Source organism: Talaromyces atroroseus (genome assembly GCF_001907595.1).
Source record: "Talaromyces atroroseus strain IBT 11181 chromosome Unknown scaffold_16, whole genome shotgun sequence".
Taxonomy (NCBI): domain Eukaryota; kingdom Fungi; phylum Ascomycota; class Eurotiomycetes; order Eurotiales; family Trichocomaceae; genus Talaromyces; species Talaromyces atroroseus.
This window is the reverse complement of record NW_017971448.1, coordinates 239,222-255,461: the sequence shown is the minus strand read 5'-3', so window position 1 is coordinate 255,461 and position 16,240 is coordinate 239,222. Positions and strand designations below refer to the sequence as shown.

General features: G+C 46.3%; 6 protein-coding genes across 6 annotated transcripts; 4 read left to right on the top strand and 2 right to left on the bottom strand.

The window, feature by feature from the left end:
* Window positions 1–817: 817 nt before the first annotated feature.
* Window positions 818–1,552, top strand: UA08_08832 (hypothetical protein; the record flags this gene model as incomplete). The annotated part of the gene is made up of 4 exons (XM_020263875.1): window positions 818–954; window positions 1,000–1,200; window positions 1,401–1,412; window positions 1,495–1,552. The coding sequence occupies 4 exons, from the start codon at window positions 818–820 to the stop codon at window positions 1,550–1,552; spliced, it is 408 nt and encodes a 135-aa protein (XP_020115924.1).
* A 173-nt stretch (window positions 1,553–1,725) lies between these two features.
* UA08_08831 (hypothetical protein) lies at window positions 1,726–3,014 on the bottom strand (the record flags this gene model as incomplete). Its single annotated transcript, XM_020263874.1, has 3 exons — window positions 1,726–2,351; window positions 2,420–2,696; window positions 2,907–3,014. The coding sequence occupies 3 exons, from the start codon at window positions 3,012–3,014 to the stop codon at window positions 1,726–1,728; spliced, it is 1,011 nt and encodes a 336-aa protein (XP_020115925.1).
* Window positions 3,015–4,983: 1,969 nt separating this feature from the next.
* On the top strand, window positions 4,984–5,502 carry UA08_08830 (hypothetical protein; the record flags this gene model as incomplete). The annotated part of the gene is made up of 1 exon (XM_020263873.1): window positions 4,984–5,502. The coding sequence occupies one exon, from the start codon at window positions 4,984–4,986 to the stop codon at window positions 5,500–5,502; it is 519 nt and encodes a 172-aa protein (XP_020115922.1).
* A 4,771-nt stretch (window positions 5,503–10,273) lies between these two features.
* On the top strand, window positions 10,274–11,876 carry UA08_08829 (hypothetical protein; the record flags this gene model as incomplete). Its single annotated transcript, XM_020263872.1, has 2 exons — window positions 10,274–10,704; window positions 10,778–11,876. The coding sequence occupies 2 exons, from the start codon at window positions 10,274–10,276 to the stop codon at window positions 11,874–11,876; spliced, it is 1,530 nt and encodes a 509-aa protein (XP_020115923.1).
* A 1,606-nt stretch (window positions 11,877–13,482) lies between these two features.
* Window positions 13,483–13,992, bottom strand: UA08_08828 (hypothetical protein; the record flags this gene model as incomplete). The annotated part of the gene is made up of 2 exons (XM_020263871.1): window positions 13,483–13,803; window positions 13,885–13,992. 2 exons carry the CDS (start codon window positions 13,990–13,992, stop codon window positions 13,483–13,485), a joined length of 429 nt encoding a protein of 142 aa, XP_020116041.1.
* A 1,008-nt stretch (window positions 13,993–15,000) lies between these two features.
* On the top strand, window positions 15,001–16,011 carry UA08_08827 (hypothetical protein; the record flags this gene model as incomplete). Its single annotated transcript, XM_020263869.1, has 3 exons — window positions 15,001–15,253; window positions 15,315–15,392; window positions 15,443–16,011. The coding sequence occupies 3 exons, from the start codon at window positions 15,001–15,003 to the stop codon at window positions 16,009–16,011; spliced, it is 900 nt and encodes a 299-aa protein (XP_020116040.1).
* Between the last annotated feature and the right edge of the window lie 229 nt (window positions 16,012–16,240).

Sequence of the window (16,240 nt, the reverse complement as noted above, 5' to 3'; positions counted from 1 at the left end):
TATTCTATTTCTTTGTTTCCTTTGCTTCTCGCCCATCATGAAGGAATGGAAAAGAGGGGGCGTGGATAAGGAATCCGGATCAATCCCACGTTGAAGCGAGTATGTATGCCCCTCATTGTTGGCTTCGGGCTTTTCTTGCTTGCCTATCATAATCCCGGGCGTAGTTTCCATCAAATGAACATTTATATTAAAGCGCCGGGATACAGGGCTAGGCCATCCTAGCGCAGCAGCTGGTGATTTCCAGACTGAGTTTGCCGATGCGATTTTCTCGCGAGGGCTAGCCTGGGGATGACAGCTGTAGCCTGTTGGTGTCTGACGCATCGCGGGCGTCACTAACTTGGATCCCAGAATGTGGCTGACTGTTGAATCAATTGGATGTCGTTCCGACATGCCCTAATCATAAGTTCCGGATAGCTCGTGTTGGCTTTGGTTGGATGCCCTTTGGTTTTACAAAGCCGACCTTAGCAAGCATGGCCTGGCTCCTGCATATGTACATACACTAGCAACAGCTGGCAGATATTGATTTTGGATATTGTTCTCGGGTTGTCAAAAACTTTTCTGTTTCTCGATGCCATGGAAGTGGAAACATGGGGAGAAATGCACCGTCAAGATATCTACTTAAAGCGAACCTAGCTGCCTAGCTATGATCGTCTTCTCATATGACCGATCTACACATAAAACCAGATTCTTAAAATCTAAAATAGGATTCCATTACCCCGCCACCAACCTACACTAAATTCTCTCCGTCAAGTCTCGCCGATAAATTGATGCTTACGTTGATATATCAGAAGAAAAGAAAATATAAAGGCAAAGGACCATGCATGGCCTAGAAGACAGCCGGGAAATACTGCTCCATCTCAGCTACGATGCAACGGACCACGTCAGACACGCCTGGGAAGGCTTTGTCGACTTCGCCATGCGCGAAAACGTCCTAGAGGTTGCCATCGGTTTGATGTACGTCTAGCGTACCTACGTAGGTCTACAAATCTGACTGCTTAGGATCGGTCAAGCATTCACCAAGGTCGTAACATCGTTCGTCTCGGACATGATTCTTCCAATAATCTCCCTCTTACCATTCCTTCACCGTAATCTTGACGAGAAGTTTGCGGTTCTCAGAAAGGGTCCCAGCTATGATTCTGAAAGAGGCTATAATACTCTTACGCAGGCGCGAGATGATGGCGCTCTGGTCATGGCTTATGGGTAGGTCTTTGAACCTTTTCTATTCTCCTCTGAGCTGTAGGATGGAAACTAAACAAGCCAATAGAGCCTTTTTGAATAACGTAATCAGCTTTCTGGGTGTCGGCATAGTATTATACGCCCTGGCGCATTTCTATGTGCTGATTTCACACGACAGATCAATGATCAAGAGAATGGTCAAGTGCAAATACTACTTCAAATAGATCAACCGCAGGGTAAGTATGTTTATTCTATGCCATATATTCTTCAATGATTAACCAATAAGGAAAAGGCCCTCCGATGCACGAATTGTTCTAGTTGGCAAGACGGAAGAGAAGATGTTGGAGAGCCTCCGTCTGAGGAGACGGCCACATAACTCACCATCTGAGTTGGGATTTTTTTCTCAATAAAATTATGGAACATTGGACGTTCGACGGTGTCTATATTCGGCTGCATTATAGGCTGCATAACTTACGAAGCATGTCCTTTGCTCGCAAATATACTTTAAATTGTATGTACAGGCTCAGGTTGTAGATGAATGAAGGCCATTCACGTAGTCGCCGCAAGAGCAGAATTTAGAGCGTCCAAAGCTGATCCTTGAGTAATCGCGTTGGCCTGTGAAGCATCGAATGGACCAGCCCAAGCCGAGCCCACAACACACTCTGAATTGCCATCCACCGACTCGACATCCAGGTCGTTATTCCAGAGGCTTTGTGCATTCCTTGTGATGTAATTGAGCCAGTCTGTCTCCGGATCTACAAGCTGCAGCTTCCTGAGCCCTCGGATGTAAGCGCCCTTGAACATCTCGGATGTTGTGTCGCAGCTTTGAGATGTATCACAGCTCTCGGTCAAGATACCGCTGCTGCTAGTCACGGGAGATCCATCGGCAGTAGATGCATCGGCAAGTGCTGCTGCTTGTGTCAGGTATGTATCGTTGCCTGTTGCCTTGTACAGTTCCGCTGCCGCCCCGAGAATCACTCCTTGGTTGTATGTGAAGATATCAGTGCTAGGTGTGCAGCCATCGGACCCCAACCCATCATAAACGATGTTGTCGGAGTCAATCAAGCCAGAGCTGAAGAACCAGTCCCATTCTGCTTCGGCGCTTGCGAGATAAGTGGAGGCCTCATCCGAAGATACGCGGTTGGCGAGACCAGCAGACAATTCGGCGTATAGCCCTAAGCATATATGTTTAGTACCTCGGTATTCGGCTTTCATTGAAAAAATATAAGAAGAACAAGCTTACCATTCGAAATTGCAGCGACATACGTGTTAGCCTTGTCCCACCAAATACCTCCGCATGGTGTTCCCTCTCCGTCCACTACATCGTTGTAGATTGTGATGGCCGCTTCCAAGTACGTCTCATTGGCAGTAAGGTCGTAGACATCCAACCAGGCATTTCCCCACCAACCTTCGTCATCATAGTACGCATCGAGGAAGTCGGTGTAGTCACCATAACCTGGAGCATAAGTATAAGTGATGGGGAAGATGTCGGAGTGTATGGAGGAGTAGTCTGTGTCAAGCTGGAAAAATGTCGCTAGAGCAGAGATAAAATTTGCCGATTGCCACCACAGATTGTCACCAAATAGACCGGTATTTACTGTCCCATAATAGCGGAGCAGTTGGTCTCTGATCAAAGGCGTTTTGGGACAAAACTTCAGCTTTTGCTTCTTTTTTTTTTTTTTTTCCCCTAAAGGAGAGGTATCAACTCACGCAGTGCAGACCGCATTTACCTTGTAGGTTGAGGCATCGCGTTTAGCAAGTAAATCTCCCATGGGCGTGGCAGTAACAAAGCCTGGGATAAGTAGGGCAAGGCCCAGTCGTTTCGAGATGGCATGCATGTTGAGGTAGCTTAGAGTAGAAATCAGTGTACAGACAATTCTGGAGTCACTGTCAGATTCAGAGAATATAGTTTATCTGCGTGCCTTGACTACACCTACCTATATACCTAGGTATGCTACCCAAATACCACGCCACCGATGACTCCTGCATGAGGCCCTCTATACATTGCAAGTTGAAAGTTGAAGCCCCGAGGTTATTTCCTTGTATTCTACGGATGGTTACATGGGTGAAGTCGCTAGCTTAGTATGTTTTCATGTAGTATACACTATATAGTACCTGAAATGAGCTCGTATGGCTCTAACTATACGATGAGTGACCTCACTAGCTCAGCCTCAAGATACTACGCCGATGCACCAAGAGACTTCATATCCAAATCTGTAATATGCCTCTTCAAGCATATTTACGTTCAACACAATTGGCTTGTATTTTCCGTTTTTTGCTTCGTCCATTATTCTGGCTCTTATTCCATGAGCAGGTTGATTGACTTTCTTTCAAATTGAAAAAGCGAGGTGAAGATTATCACATGCCAACCTAAATAGCCCGAGGCTTCTATACGAGATATCCCCACCTTGTTGATGCATTGCTGACAACAAGCTAGTCAGTAGTTTATTTTATTTATCGTGGTACCTCACAGCATAGGGTTTTGTAAGGACTTGGAGATAGCTATGCAAAGGCATTCTCCAGCAGAGCTCCTCCCCTGTATTCCTTTATAAGCAGCGCACTATGTATCATTGTCAAATACGATATGACCTCGCTACCTCGGTAGTTAGGTGCTATGTAGGTTAGTAGTGATGGAACACGATTTTGGGGCTATTTTTTTGTGCCAGAGGGAAATTTGCGCCACCATGTGTTCTTTGCTTGCATTAATCTTATGTCTAGCGTGCATTATGTAGATTCACGATGTAGTTCAGATTCATATGTAAGAACTACTTACTGCGGATCCTCCAAGGATTCTATACGAAAGCCAAAATAAAGGTTAAAGTAATACTCAGGTACTCAAAGTTGACATGGCATCGTAATTAAGTAGTCAAGCAATTATGTGTAAGTATCTTCATTTTAGCGCATACGATGGTTGCTATATGACTTGAATAATACCTAGCTGGAGTCTATCTTTTTAATCGTCAGAATTAAGATCAGTAGGGTAGACTTGATGTGTTGCATGCATAAATTGGGGTTGCTCGACATTAGCGAAACCATTTATTCATCGCCTAGTTGTTTCTCTAACTAGGGCACCTGCATGGATCGTCTACACTAGTTATTATAAATATTCCAGTGTTATAAATGCTGGTGCAAAGTACCAATTGAGAATTGAGGTCGCCGAGGAGTTATAATTTGTTTCCACCTCTGAACACTTTCTATCTAAGCACAGAGTGCCCATTGTTTCTGCCGATCATGATATCAGAAGCTGACTACGGAAAATAGAGCCATGGCGAAAGAATGTTTGCGATTTCCCACGCTTGATGCGTGAGGGGAAAATATATATTCATATGCAGTACCCGATTTGGCTTGGCTCTCTACCAGGCCCAGACCCAGTGACATCCATGTGGCATGGATGTTATGAACTCAAACTTAGGCACTTAACGCTTGAATACATACACTGTGATCATTGCTAATAACGACTACCGACAGAGTTCCGCAAAATGTCTGATTGCTCTTGTGGCGTTCCTTACCTATTGAAAAGTCTTCGAGAGGGAAACCGATATATCAAAGAAGGCCAAACGTTATACCCGTGTCCGTCACCGGTAAGTATCCTAAATCTACAACCCAATCAAGAGGTGCTCTCTGTTCTGAGCAACCAAAGTGGTAGACTTGTGCTTGAGCATGACTTTTCCTACGTGATCAAGTCTGGGCATGCCGTGCAACCTGCCGAGGCAGAAGCGATGATGCTTGTAAGCAAACATACCTCTGTTCCCGTGTTCGAGGTACTTCATAAGAGTTTCAGCCTCGATCATAATATGTAATATCCAAATGACTATTATTCCTGGATCTCCTCTAGAGGAGAAATGGGATAAGCTGGATGAGAAAACCAAGGAGTCTATCTGTCGTCAGATATGGGATTTTATTTCCAAGATACGCAATATTCAACCACCATTGGAGCTGAGAGGACTTTTCCAATGTGCTGCTGATGGTTCTCCAACAAGAGACCCGTTGATTGAGGATCTACAAACACCAACCCAGCCTTTGATGAACGATTCAGAATTGCGGGCTCGTATTTACGAGCGTTATCTTCACTTCGGAGGTCGTCGGTTTGAACAGCTACCCGACATGCTACCGCGATTCAGCTATTCTGTGTTTACGTATGCTGATATTGTGCCTCGAAATATTATGGTTGACGAGGAGAATAGAGTCACAGGGATTCTCGACTGGGAGTATGCGCAAATTCTGAGGCCCGCTTTTTGGGGGGATTGGTCCATGTGGATGGATCATACCGCACTACGAAGATGGGATATTAGTGGAATCAATGCCGCTAGGAGGGTGTTGTTCTGATACTATATGTTAGCTTGGGTATTGGAGTATGCATGTTACTAAAAGGCTTTGGCATTGAAGTGACAGTGGTCCGTCCTATCCGAGTCTGCTTGAAAACACAAAGCCAGTCGGTAACGGTCGAATATGCGGAAATGAGGTTATCAAAATCAAGACTTTCTGGATACTTCGGGATAGGCAGTTAAATATTTATTTCTTCCTTACGTAGGGAATGAAGACAGCCAGACAATTTCGAAGCGTTTCGAGCATCGTATGATCAAGGAATAACTTGCATACAAAGTTAGACCCACCAAGTTGTGCGATTCGCAATGTCATTCTTGCCCTTAGGAGTCAGCAAAGCGCGTACGGTGAGTCGATTTCTTAAAGGGGCAACAATCTAGAACCAACAAATGCGGACTAGCGGTACGGAATGCGGGACCACTAGTTTAGCTTAAATATAGTCACCCAATCATTCGTCGCCTTCTGCGAATTTGCTTTCCTTCTCTGGCCTAGTGAACCCCTATGATGCACATCGCGTGGCACCACAAGTCGGGCTCTGGTTGGTGGATCCCGCCCAGCCACGCCTTGGGATCCGATTTGTCACCCTCCCCTGCCATCTTCGGGATGATTTTCGAAATCGTTGTCCAATAAACTCTTCGTTGTCTTTGTTCGTGAATCAGGTAGCCTTGCCACACCGTATGATTTGCTCTCCCAAGCGATGACGGCGTTCCAAGAAGAAAGCAAAAGCCGACATAACGCCGTTTTGCGTGCGTAATTTGTGCCGGGCCTTGCGGATGTCTATACTAAAAAGGAGAGTACTCAATTAATGCCATGCAAGTCGATAGGCGTTATTTGATCAAGCTCGGCCGGGCTTCTAGAACAAGCGGCACCTAAGAGTACCTAGAGCCTGCCAAATCAAAAACACATCATCGCGGATATGGGAAGGACTGCTCCGTACTTTACTTTTCGGATAGTTATGTTTGGCAGGGATGTTGTATTCCAATGCAAGATGATGATTACCTGCGTTTGGACACGGTCCTTGTCGGAAGAGACAACAATGGCACTATGTACTCGACTCCATACGCTTATATTGCAATGCAGGGGTACCCGTTCTTCCTTATAGCGAAATTGGAACAATTGCGCAGGTGTTTGTTTGTTTCTTTACCTAGATGCGGGGGCGGTGATGGAGATTATTCAAGTCTTCTTTTCAAAATGCTACATTGCTGCCTGGTACCTTATTGGCTAGTGAAAGAGTTTTCTAAGCTGGATTTGCCGTTGCAACAGTCATGCATAAAGTTGTTCACATTACCCGGAAACGCAAATCCAGACAATTTGACAGGCTTAACCAGAAGTTCCAGCGGAATTAAGTTACCTCGGAAGCTGGTTCGTCCATGAAGTCGCTGTTCAAAAGACGAAAGCAACGTCAAGAGTCTGCGAAGAAGTGAGTACTGCTTAGCGTTCTTTAACTTTCTCCACCTAGTGATTAAAAGCGAGTCTCTGTCCCTTCGATTTTAGCGAAAGTGGACTTGTCGCCATCGAGATTTGGGAAGGTCAAGTGTGCCTTTGAAAGTGACAAATGGTCCCCGGATGGACAATCACTCGACCGATGTAAGATGGAACCAACATATAAATCGTTCCTTCATCGGCGTTCTTACTGGCATAAACGGCGACTGAAATTTACTTGTCTGACTTCAGACCCAAATTAGACCTATAAAGGGCGATCAATGAGAGCCCAAACCCAGGACTAGCGACTTAACTTGGAACACACATTCTTGAGCCACGTTCGCCGTCTGTCTAATAAGCTCACCGAGAATGTGAGCGCACATGCTGATTCGATTGCTAGTCAACAATTAGATATCGACATATGGGTTCTTGCGATTAATCTTGATATCCGAGCGCTCAGCCAGGGAAATACAAACGGAGCGCGTAACGCCGGAAGTTTAATTTCCATGCAATTCATGCAAATACAGAGCGAATGGGCTGTGCTTGTGACTTGCCAGTAAATATCCCGGTGGATTCAAGGGTTACTTATGCTACGGAGTAGAGACTTACCATATCGGGAAATCCCATCTAGGGGATCGTCACTATGGGCCAGTATTCATTGCTCAACCTCCACTCCGCGGCCACCCTTTTCGATGTGCTGTTGATCAGCGAACCATTCATCGACGGACATCATTGTTCTCGCCAACACCAATTCTTTTTATAAGCGACATCGTCTTCCTCTCAATCTGCGATTACCTGCCCGAAAAGGCGAATCCTTCTCTTTTCCTTTCCTTATTGGAAACCATTGCCATGCCAATTTCCAATAGGATGGAAATGGCCCGACTGCTGGTCACCAACGCCTCACAGCCCCTGCACTTCCCGCCCTACAAGTGGAAATGCGTGGAGCCCAATCGGGTGATTGATGGCCGATGTGTTACTTCATAACTTCGAAGACAGGTGCGTGCTTCGAACGAAAACAGTCAGTACGTAGTAGTATCTCCGTACTAGACTAAGATCCTGATTGTAGATGCTACTACAGCCGACAAGCCTCTAATCCGACTTGTTGACAAGATGCTACAAACTCGGAAACATCATACCCCGTACAATCGAGCTAGACAACTTGTGTGTTCCTAGGTAGTACTTGACCTCTTTAGATCGTCATGTGGTCTAGTGAAAAGCTGAAGGTCTGTATTACGTACTAGGGCTGAAATGACCTAGGTACTTTGCTTGTCTCAGGAAATTTGAACAGTCCTTCAAGGTGGCTACATGCAGTGATGAGACACCTATGCATTCTGAAACAAGCAAGGGTATGCATGTAAAGCTTGTGAACGGTTCGAGGGCCTTCTAACACTAGGAATGCAACGGCATGCACGAATATTGATGTGTACAGTTGGGTCAACTGGTGGTTTCTGCGATCAGTAGAAAAAAATTTCTAGTACTGGTATGGTTCTCTTTTCGGGTGCCTTTACGATTTTAGCGCTCATTTTCGAAGCCATAATTCCACTTATACAACACGTCCATGGAGGTAGTGACTCTTCCTAGAACAGAACGGAACCCTGAACAGTGGACGTGTCACTGAACCTACGTAGACAGTAGACAGCTCATCGGATCCAGTGCAAAAATAACCTCGGACGAGTATGCTCTTCTGCTACCTAGTACTCCGCATTTTCCTAGTTATTTATTCAGGGATTGGGACGAAATTTGAGGCATTGCAATGCGGACTACGATAGCAGATTAATCACCCAACGGAGTGCCCCATGCGGAATAGTACGTGCCTGCTGCAGGCGTAGTCGATGATACAAAGACGTGCATTAGTGCACGTCCGTTCATACTTTAGCGAGAAATCCAATCAGCGCGCGCGCACGCCCAAAGTAGTGTCCAGAGTAGGCAAGTACGCAAAAATGCCCCCAAACAGGTAGGATTTGCATGCCCCAAAGCAGCCCTAGCCGACGCGCGGCGGCGGGCGATTGGCTGCGGCGGCGTGCAAAAAGTAAGCGCTTGGCCCTATTCGGCTTAGGCCAGATCTGCGGCGCTAAATCGGCAGTGATCGCATTCCGGGGCGACCTTTTATCCGGCCGGGTGTTAACTGCATTGGGGAAGTACTTACCCGCAGCTTGCCAAATCACGCTGCCAACATCGAAGAACAATATCATGAAGACTGATATATACTCACCGAGCTAATGCAGAGTATATGAGCGTGTCAATGATTCAACGGGCTCTCAGACCTTGATAAGCTGTCACTATAAGCTCTTGTACCAGATGGAGTTGCTATTATACGCTCTGTTCACTCATTCCATCTTGTTATAGTTCTCTGTGTTATGATTAATATCGGGCGTATTGTACGGGCCGCGTATTGCGCCCGTAACATACCGCCACTCGCATACTGCAGGCGCCGTACTGGGCCGTAAGCTAGTCAGGATTATCTCGAATAGGAAAATACTATCGATGTCATTGCATGTTCCTCCGACCCGCCCCTCTCCACCTGCGATATCAACTTAGCAGCTTCAACGCCTCTTCCCCCCCCCTTCCATTTCTCGTTGTAGGTGCCACTGCAGCTGGGACATGCCGCCGCTAAACGAAACGAGGGAGCTTTCCTTTCTTTCACTCTACTCCCCCCTCGACTGAGGCGGCTCGCTGCCGGCTAACGCTCCTTTGCTTCCCCGATCTGTCCTAGACACGCTCCCACTGCAACTGCGTCAATGGCATTCTTTCTTCGGTTGTTTTATTAATCCTGGGGATTTTCATTCCTTCCTTGTTGCTTGCTGTTTACTCTCCCTTCCTTTCCCTTCCCTTGGCTGAATTGATTCCGTGTCGCCGTCCGATCAGAGAACATCCCTTCCTTCGATTAACACCGATGTCCAGCTTTATAACTCGTACGCCTTCCCACAGCAATCGGGCATGAACGTCGCTAGCACCCGGAAACGAAGTTCCGTTTTGATCAAGGCTTCGGCCCGGATGGACCGCTCATTATCCTTATAACACCTAGCAGGCGGGGATTAAGTAACCCGGGATCAAAACAGCAACCATTCCCTCATCGTCGGGTCATCACTACATGCTGAGAATTCTCAGTACCCGATTGATTACGGAGGGGTAAGGCGGGATTTCGGGCGTCTTGGGGGGGTTCCAAGGTTGAGCATATACAAGAAATAAGGCGAAGGAAACAGCTTGTCTCTGTATATTGTGATCGCAAACCACCAAGGGCATCCATTGGGGTTGAGCACGACACGGCTCATGAGGGGGCCGTCCGTGCCTATACCCCTTCACACACATGGAGAAGGAAATGGATATCCCCCTCTTCTTTCGCGTGTCAACCATGGCCGCGCTTTCGACCAGCACGTTACTGCCCGTGGAGAATATGACGGACATGGACATGGGCAGGGGTATGGGTATGGGGGTGGGCAGGGACATGTACCAAATCGCGCCTAGCTTCGATCCGATCAATATCCCGGACACAATTCGCCTACGGTCTGAACAGGATTGCGACGAAGCATTCCAGCTGCTGATGTCAATTTTACGACAGCCAGAACTCGGCGTTTTTATTCGCCATATTGACATCTTAAGAGACACGCAATTTCACGGTCACTACAAGCCAACTCCATACCAGCGGTATATCTCGGAGGAGGACGCCCTACTGTTAAGATTGGCCATTCGTAATGCTGGATGGTATGGGGTGGAAGAAGAAATGATTTTCAATATGCTTCTACAAAGAAATTTCGACCTCGATTTTTCCAACGGCTTTCACTCGTACGTCGTACATACCTCCTTGATTTCTAGTTCTTCTCTCTTTCCTGTAGACTGGCTAACTCGACATCAACAGGTCCAGAGCACGAGGTGGCCGACACACTCGCGGTTCACATATGATCCAAGCTCTTGCAGCTCTTTTGATGTCGGTTTCTCCCAACTTGGAGTCGCTAAAACTGCGCCCGATGGGGCGATATATGAGAGACGGTTATCCACCACTACCGCTAGAACAATTTCTTCTGCATTGCACCAGCATATTTAATTCCGTATTTCTACAAAGATTACAGCGTATCGACCTACTTCACACCGACGATGCCCTCGATAATGACCCATTATATTTCAACCGTTACGACTTCTTATATCACATGTCCCTCTTCCATAAATTGCCGTCGATCGAACATATCCGCGTTGGCGGGATGGAAATTGACGAGAATGGCCGCGAGGACTTTCCTCCGTTTACTTCCAACCTGCACCACATTGAGCTAGTTCACTCCGTATTGCCAACCATGTTTCTCTGTTCGGTAATTGCATCTTCAAAAAGACTTCGAAATTTCACACATTCAGTAGGCGGTCGCGCTACCCTCGATACGGGTACCTGGAACATGGGTTTTCCGGCTATTTTCCGGGCACTCCTCCTTCATCGCGAGTCATTGGAGTCACTTGATCTTGACACTGATTCAGATTATTCTCATGACCTTGAGTATGAGGAATTTGAGGAATATATGTCCAATCCTGGAACAGAGATGGACGATGACGAGACGGAAGAGGACCGCCTGACTTTCATGAACCAACAATCGGTCGTTAAACTAATCTTCCTGCAGACGGGCTGCCTTCGAAACTTCACTGCTCTTCGACGGCTCAGCATCGGTGTACGGTGTCTCTTCCAGATGGCATACGGAATCTCTAACGATCCTCGCTCTCCACCAATTCTCGCCGATGTTCTTCCCCCGAATTTGGAATATCTGTGTATCCGCGGCTATGAGCCTGGAATCCATGCCATACAAGATTCCCACATGCAGGATATGTTTCAAAAGTTTGTTGCTGGACAATTAGGCCCACTGAAAGAAATTTACGGGTTAACTGAATATATCCCAAATTCAGCCACCGTGCACCTTGATGATGTTGAGAAACATCCAGAGTTGGTATGGATAGATGATCGGGATGCCATTGTTTGAAAGTCCAAATGTCCTCTTCACCCCTCTCATCGCCTTGACCTCCTACACATATTCGCGGCGCAACATCTATTCTTTTTATTTCCCTCTTCATGGAGGCGTCTTGTTTTCTAACGACCTAGATATACCCATTCCGTGTACATGAAATAGATTTGCATCATGCATTTCCCCCTTTTTTCTTGCTGTTTCCCCCACCCATCTACTACGGCGCCGGCGCATGGAATGGCGCAATTTTCAGATGCAAGAGTACCTAGTCTTGCAGTATATGTAACTGTAGCTATATGTACATCTGACACTCCGCAATCTATCAATAGACTCACTTCTTCACACCCTTGTCATATGGGAAATATCTCAATAAACACTGATACAAGCTTATAGCTACAATATATAGGTAGCTAGGTATCTCACGCCCACGAGCTTTGTCTACGAGGCTGATTGGTGAAACCGACTTGGTAACTAGGCAGCTGCAGAAATCTTCGCGGTGGTATGAACCTCCAAATACCTATATAAATATTTTATGTTCGTTGAGTATTGTAGGACTATTTTGACTTTGCAATGTCCTTTGGTAGAAAGGACAAGCTTCAGGATAAGCTACTAAACGACTGAGCATCTAGGTAGTAGACAACATACGCGAGTTGGAAGTCACTATTTGCTTACCCGTATATACGTACAGGATAGATCTCCATCAAACGACAAATTACCTAGAGCTTCTCACCGGCGGTTCCATATTGAGCATCGCCAGGTCATTCATTTAACTAGTTAGACAACGCACAACACACTTTTCTTTCTCTTCTTCATGCCAAGAACATGCGAGCATAGTGAGTCGCTCTGAAAGGTGGATTCAAAGTAAGTGATGAGGTTCCCTTAGCCAGCCCATTTTCTTCTCTTTCTCTGACGGCCTAGCAAAGGAAGCAGTAGATTCGCGCATTAGTCTGCCTGAAGATGATGCCAAAACTATATCTAGTGTCTTGTCATTCTGTTATTTTCAAGACTATGAGAAAATTGACAAAGCTGAAGCTTGGATAAATGCAAGCCTCAATCTCCGAGTATATGTGGCTGCTGATAAGTTTGGTATACCACCTCTTAAAAAAAAAAAAAAAAAAAAAAAAAAAAACTCACGATTAATCGAATTATGGACTGGGCAAAGTATAACCGGAGCTCGGCAGACTTTCCATATATTGTTCAAGATATCTACTGCTCTACTCCTTCGCACGAGAATGGGCTACGTGATGGTATTGCAGGGCTCATGGCAACAAATATCCAGCGTTTCTTATTTCGTGACCGTGGTGATAGGGTACTCATTGACAATCCTGAACTTGCAGTGGCGATCTTGAAACTCTTGGCAGAGACTGAAGCTCGACTTAGGGAGGAGAAGTTTCATGGACGCCCCTCTAAGACTGGTCCGTTTCGATGGCCCCCTACCTTTACCAGTGATGATGACTGACATTGACATTGACTAGAATTCCAGAGCAAGGAACACACACTTCACGATATAATCAAGCAGTATGACGGAGCTAGGTATAATATAACGAACGCGCCTGGAAGAGGACTCGACTGCGGATAGCCTGTACTTTCTCTTTTGTATCTTCATTCAAAACTCTTAGATGAATCATTCCTTTTTACTAGCAGTCCTTCTTTGCTCTTTCGCCTTCTCCGTATTTCCCACATATTGTTTCCCTCTTTTCTCGCCCTCCTCCTTTTTCGCTTCAGTTTCTTCCTTTTCACCCTCACTCAAATTTTCCCACGCCTTCTTCGGTAGATATCGCTTTTTCGTCCCATCATCTCTGGTCGCGTTTGCATCCCCTTCCTTGGTCTGCCACTTCTCGTCGGTCCACTGTGAAAGGTGCTTTTGCGACTCATCCTGGCCAGTTTCTTTGTCCGTGGTGTACGATCCGCCACGTTTCTTGTATTCCGATGCCATCAATTGCGCCTGCGGTTGATGTTGTTAGGCAACCTCCTTGCCAATTTCCATCTACCTAAATAGCCCTAACCCAAGATACGAAAGACACACCTTTCGAGCAGACCACTGGCCTGGTCTGCCGCCTTTGTCAGAGGCATGAACTTCCTCTTTAATTTGATCGCGCAATTCTGGATCCGTATATTTATCGCGAGAAGGCATGTTGGATTCTTGGCTGCTTCGTGTATTCGAGTGAATATGGGGTAGATTTAGATGCAAAATTTTTGAACTACACAGTTCGCAGCATGATTTTATCTGGTTATATGAATTTGAATTCACTACGCATCCATGGGTTTCATCTCGGTGATGGCGTAGCCATGATGCACCAATGGTTAAACCCAAAGATTTGTACATAAAACTATGTATGCAAACAGAAATTTCTATAAGCCATTCGTCAAGGGGTACATCCCATCACGTGTGCGGAATGATGGAAGAAGTTACATCACTACACTCAAACCTAGGCTGATTGGCCAATCAAAATTCAGCGTGCCAGGAATAGAATGTTGTTTTAGACGATTCAAGGCTCCTTTGTTGCTAGACTGCCATGCGTGTTTGTAAAGTATACAGAACTTCACAGTTCGTTTGCAAAAACTGCAGCATGAATGAATATCCAGCAGATCTTGCTTATGTTATGGACTGACTGCTCGATTGCCCTTGATATGCAACACAGTAAATGGAATGCCTAGGTAGTCTAAGAGCAGGAATCCAAGTACTATAACGACCCTGGAATAGCTTCATCTAACATACCTAGGTATGGAATCTACAACCTCTCGGCTTTTCGAGTTTCGCATATGTATATAGATCAGGGCTGCTGCCCGGGAAGTCTAATATCCTTTACCCACCCTCCAAGCTGCTAATATATCTGCCCCGGGCTAGGTACAATGAAACCAATGAGGTTGCTACAGTATATACGAACAAATATTGAACTAGTTGATGTAAAATCTCGCGGTCGGCGTCTCGGGCTGCCGATGCCGATTCCGGGCGCTGATTGGCCAGCCCTACACAGCGCAGCCAATCACAGCACCTGCAATGGGTCGTGGGCTGTTGCTGTTCGGCGCTCTCCAAGACGAGCTCCGACTTGGTTGTTGTATGAGCATATAAAAGAGTCGCACAGTCGCTCTTCCTCTTCTCAACCAGCACTTCATCCCCTATACCCAGACTAGAATTGCCATGGCTCTCTCAGGCAGCCGCGTCATTGCCAAACAAGCTGCCCTCCCCAACGTGGTGATTGGCCTCGTCGCTGCTGGTGGTCTCTACTCGGCCTACTCCTATTTCCAGGGCTCGACGACGCCTCGAACAGTGTTTGGCGGCGGATTGACAGGAAATCTCACACTGCAGCACACAGAGGATGTCAACCATAACACAAAACGACTGCGTTTTGCCTTTCCCAACGCCCAGGATGAGACTGGCCTCACTGTTGTCTGTAAGCATGGAGCATTCTGAGAACTGGCGTGTATCTCACATCACTGATAGTTTGTATGCAGCGTCTGTCTTGACCTTTTCGTGGCCCAAGGGTAGTCTGACTCCTGCCATACGGCCATATACGCCAGTGGGCGACCTTGGTAGGCCAACAACTTTTTTTTCCCCCTTGCATCAGACGCAACAACCTCAGCTAACAGTGCCCTAAAAGCACAACCGGGATTCATTGATCTCATGGTCAAAAAGTATCCTAATGGAAAAGCCAGCACACATATTCACTCCCTGCAGCCGGGTGATTCACTCTTTTTCGCTTTCCCCATCAAGGCATACTCCTGGGTACCGAATCGCTATGACCACGTTACTCTGATTGCAGGTGGTGCTGGCATCACGCCAATCTATCAATTGATCCGCGGTGTTCTCGACAACCCTAAGGACCGTACCAAAATGACGCTTGTGTTTGGAGTCAACACCGAACGGGATCTCCTAATGCGCGAGGAGTTTGAGAACTATGAGAAAAAGTTCCCTGGTCGGTTTAAGATCGTGTACACAGTCTCCCAGCTCAACGAGAATTCAGGTTTCCGCAAGGGACATGTCACCAAAGAGCTTTTGAAGGAGGTTCTGCCAGCTTACTCTTCATTGACAGACACGAAAGTGTTTGTGTGCGGGCCTCCTGCCATGGAGGGTGCATTGACTGGTGGGTTCGGCACGTCAGGTATTCTGGCCGAGTTGGGGTATAAGAAGAACCAGATCTTCAAATTCTGAAAATCGAGGTGTTTTTTCATTAGACATTTTATAGACGCATACTGTTTTTCTTCTATTGTCTTATTAGAGATTATACCCTTATCCAGAGAGAATTATTTACCAAATCAATGGCTGCCTGCCATATGAGAGCAGGTGCAAAACTAATCAAATACTCGATTTTCATTAACAAGTAGATATGGCCGCAGTGTCCGTGAGATCTCGTACACCGCTTAATTAGAAACGTGAGCCT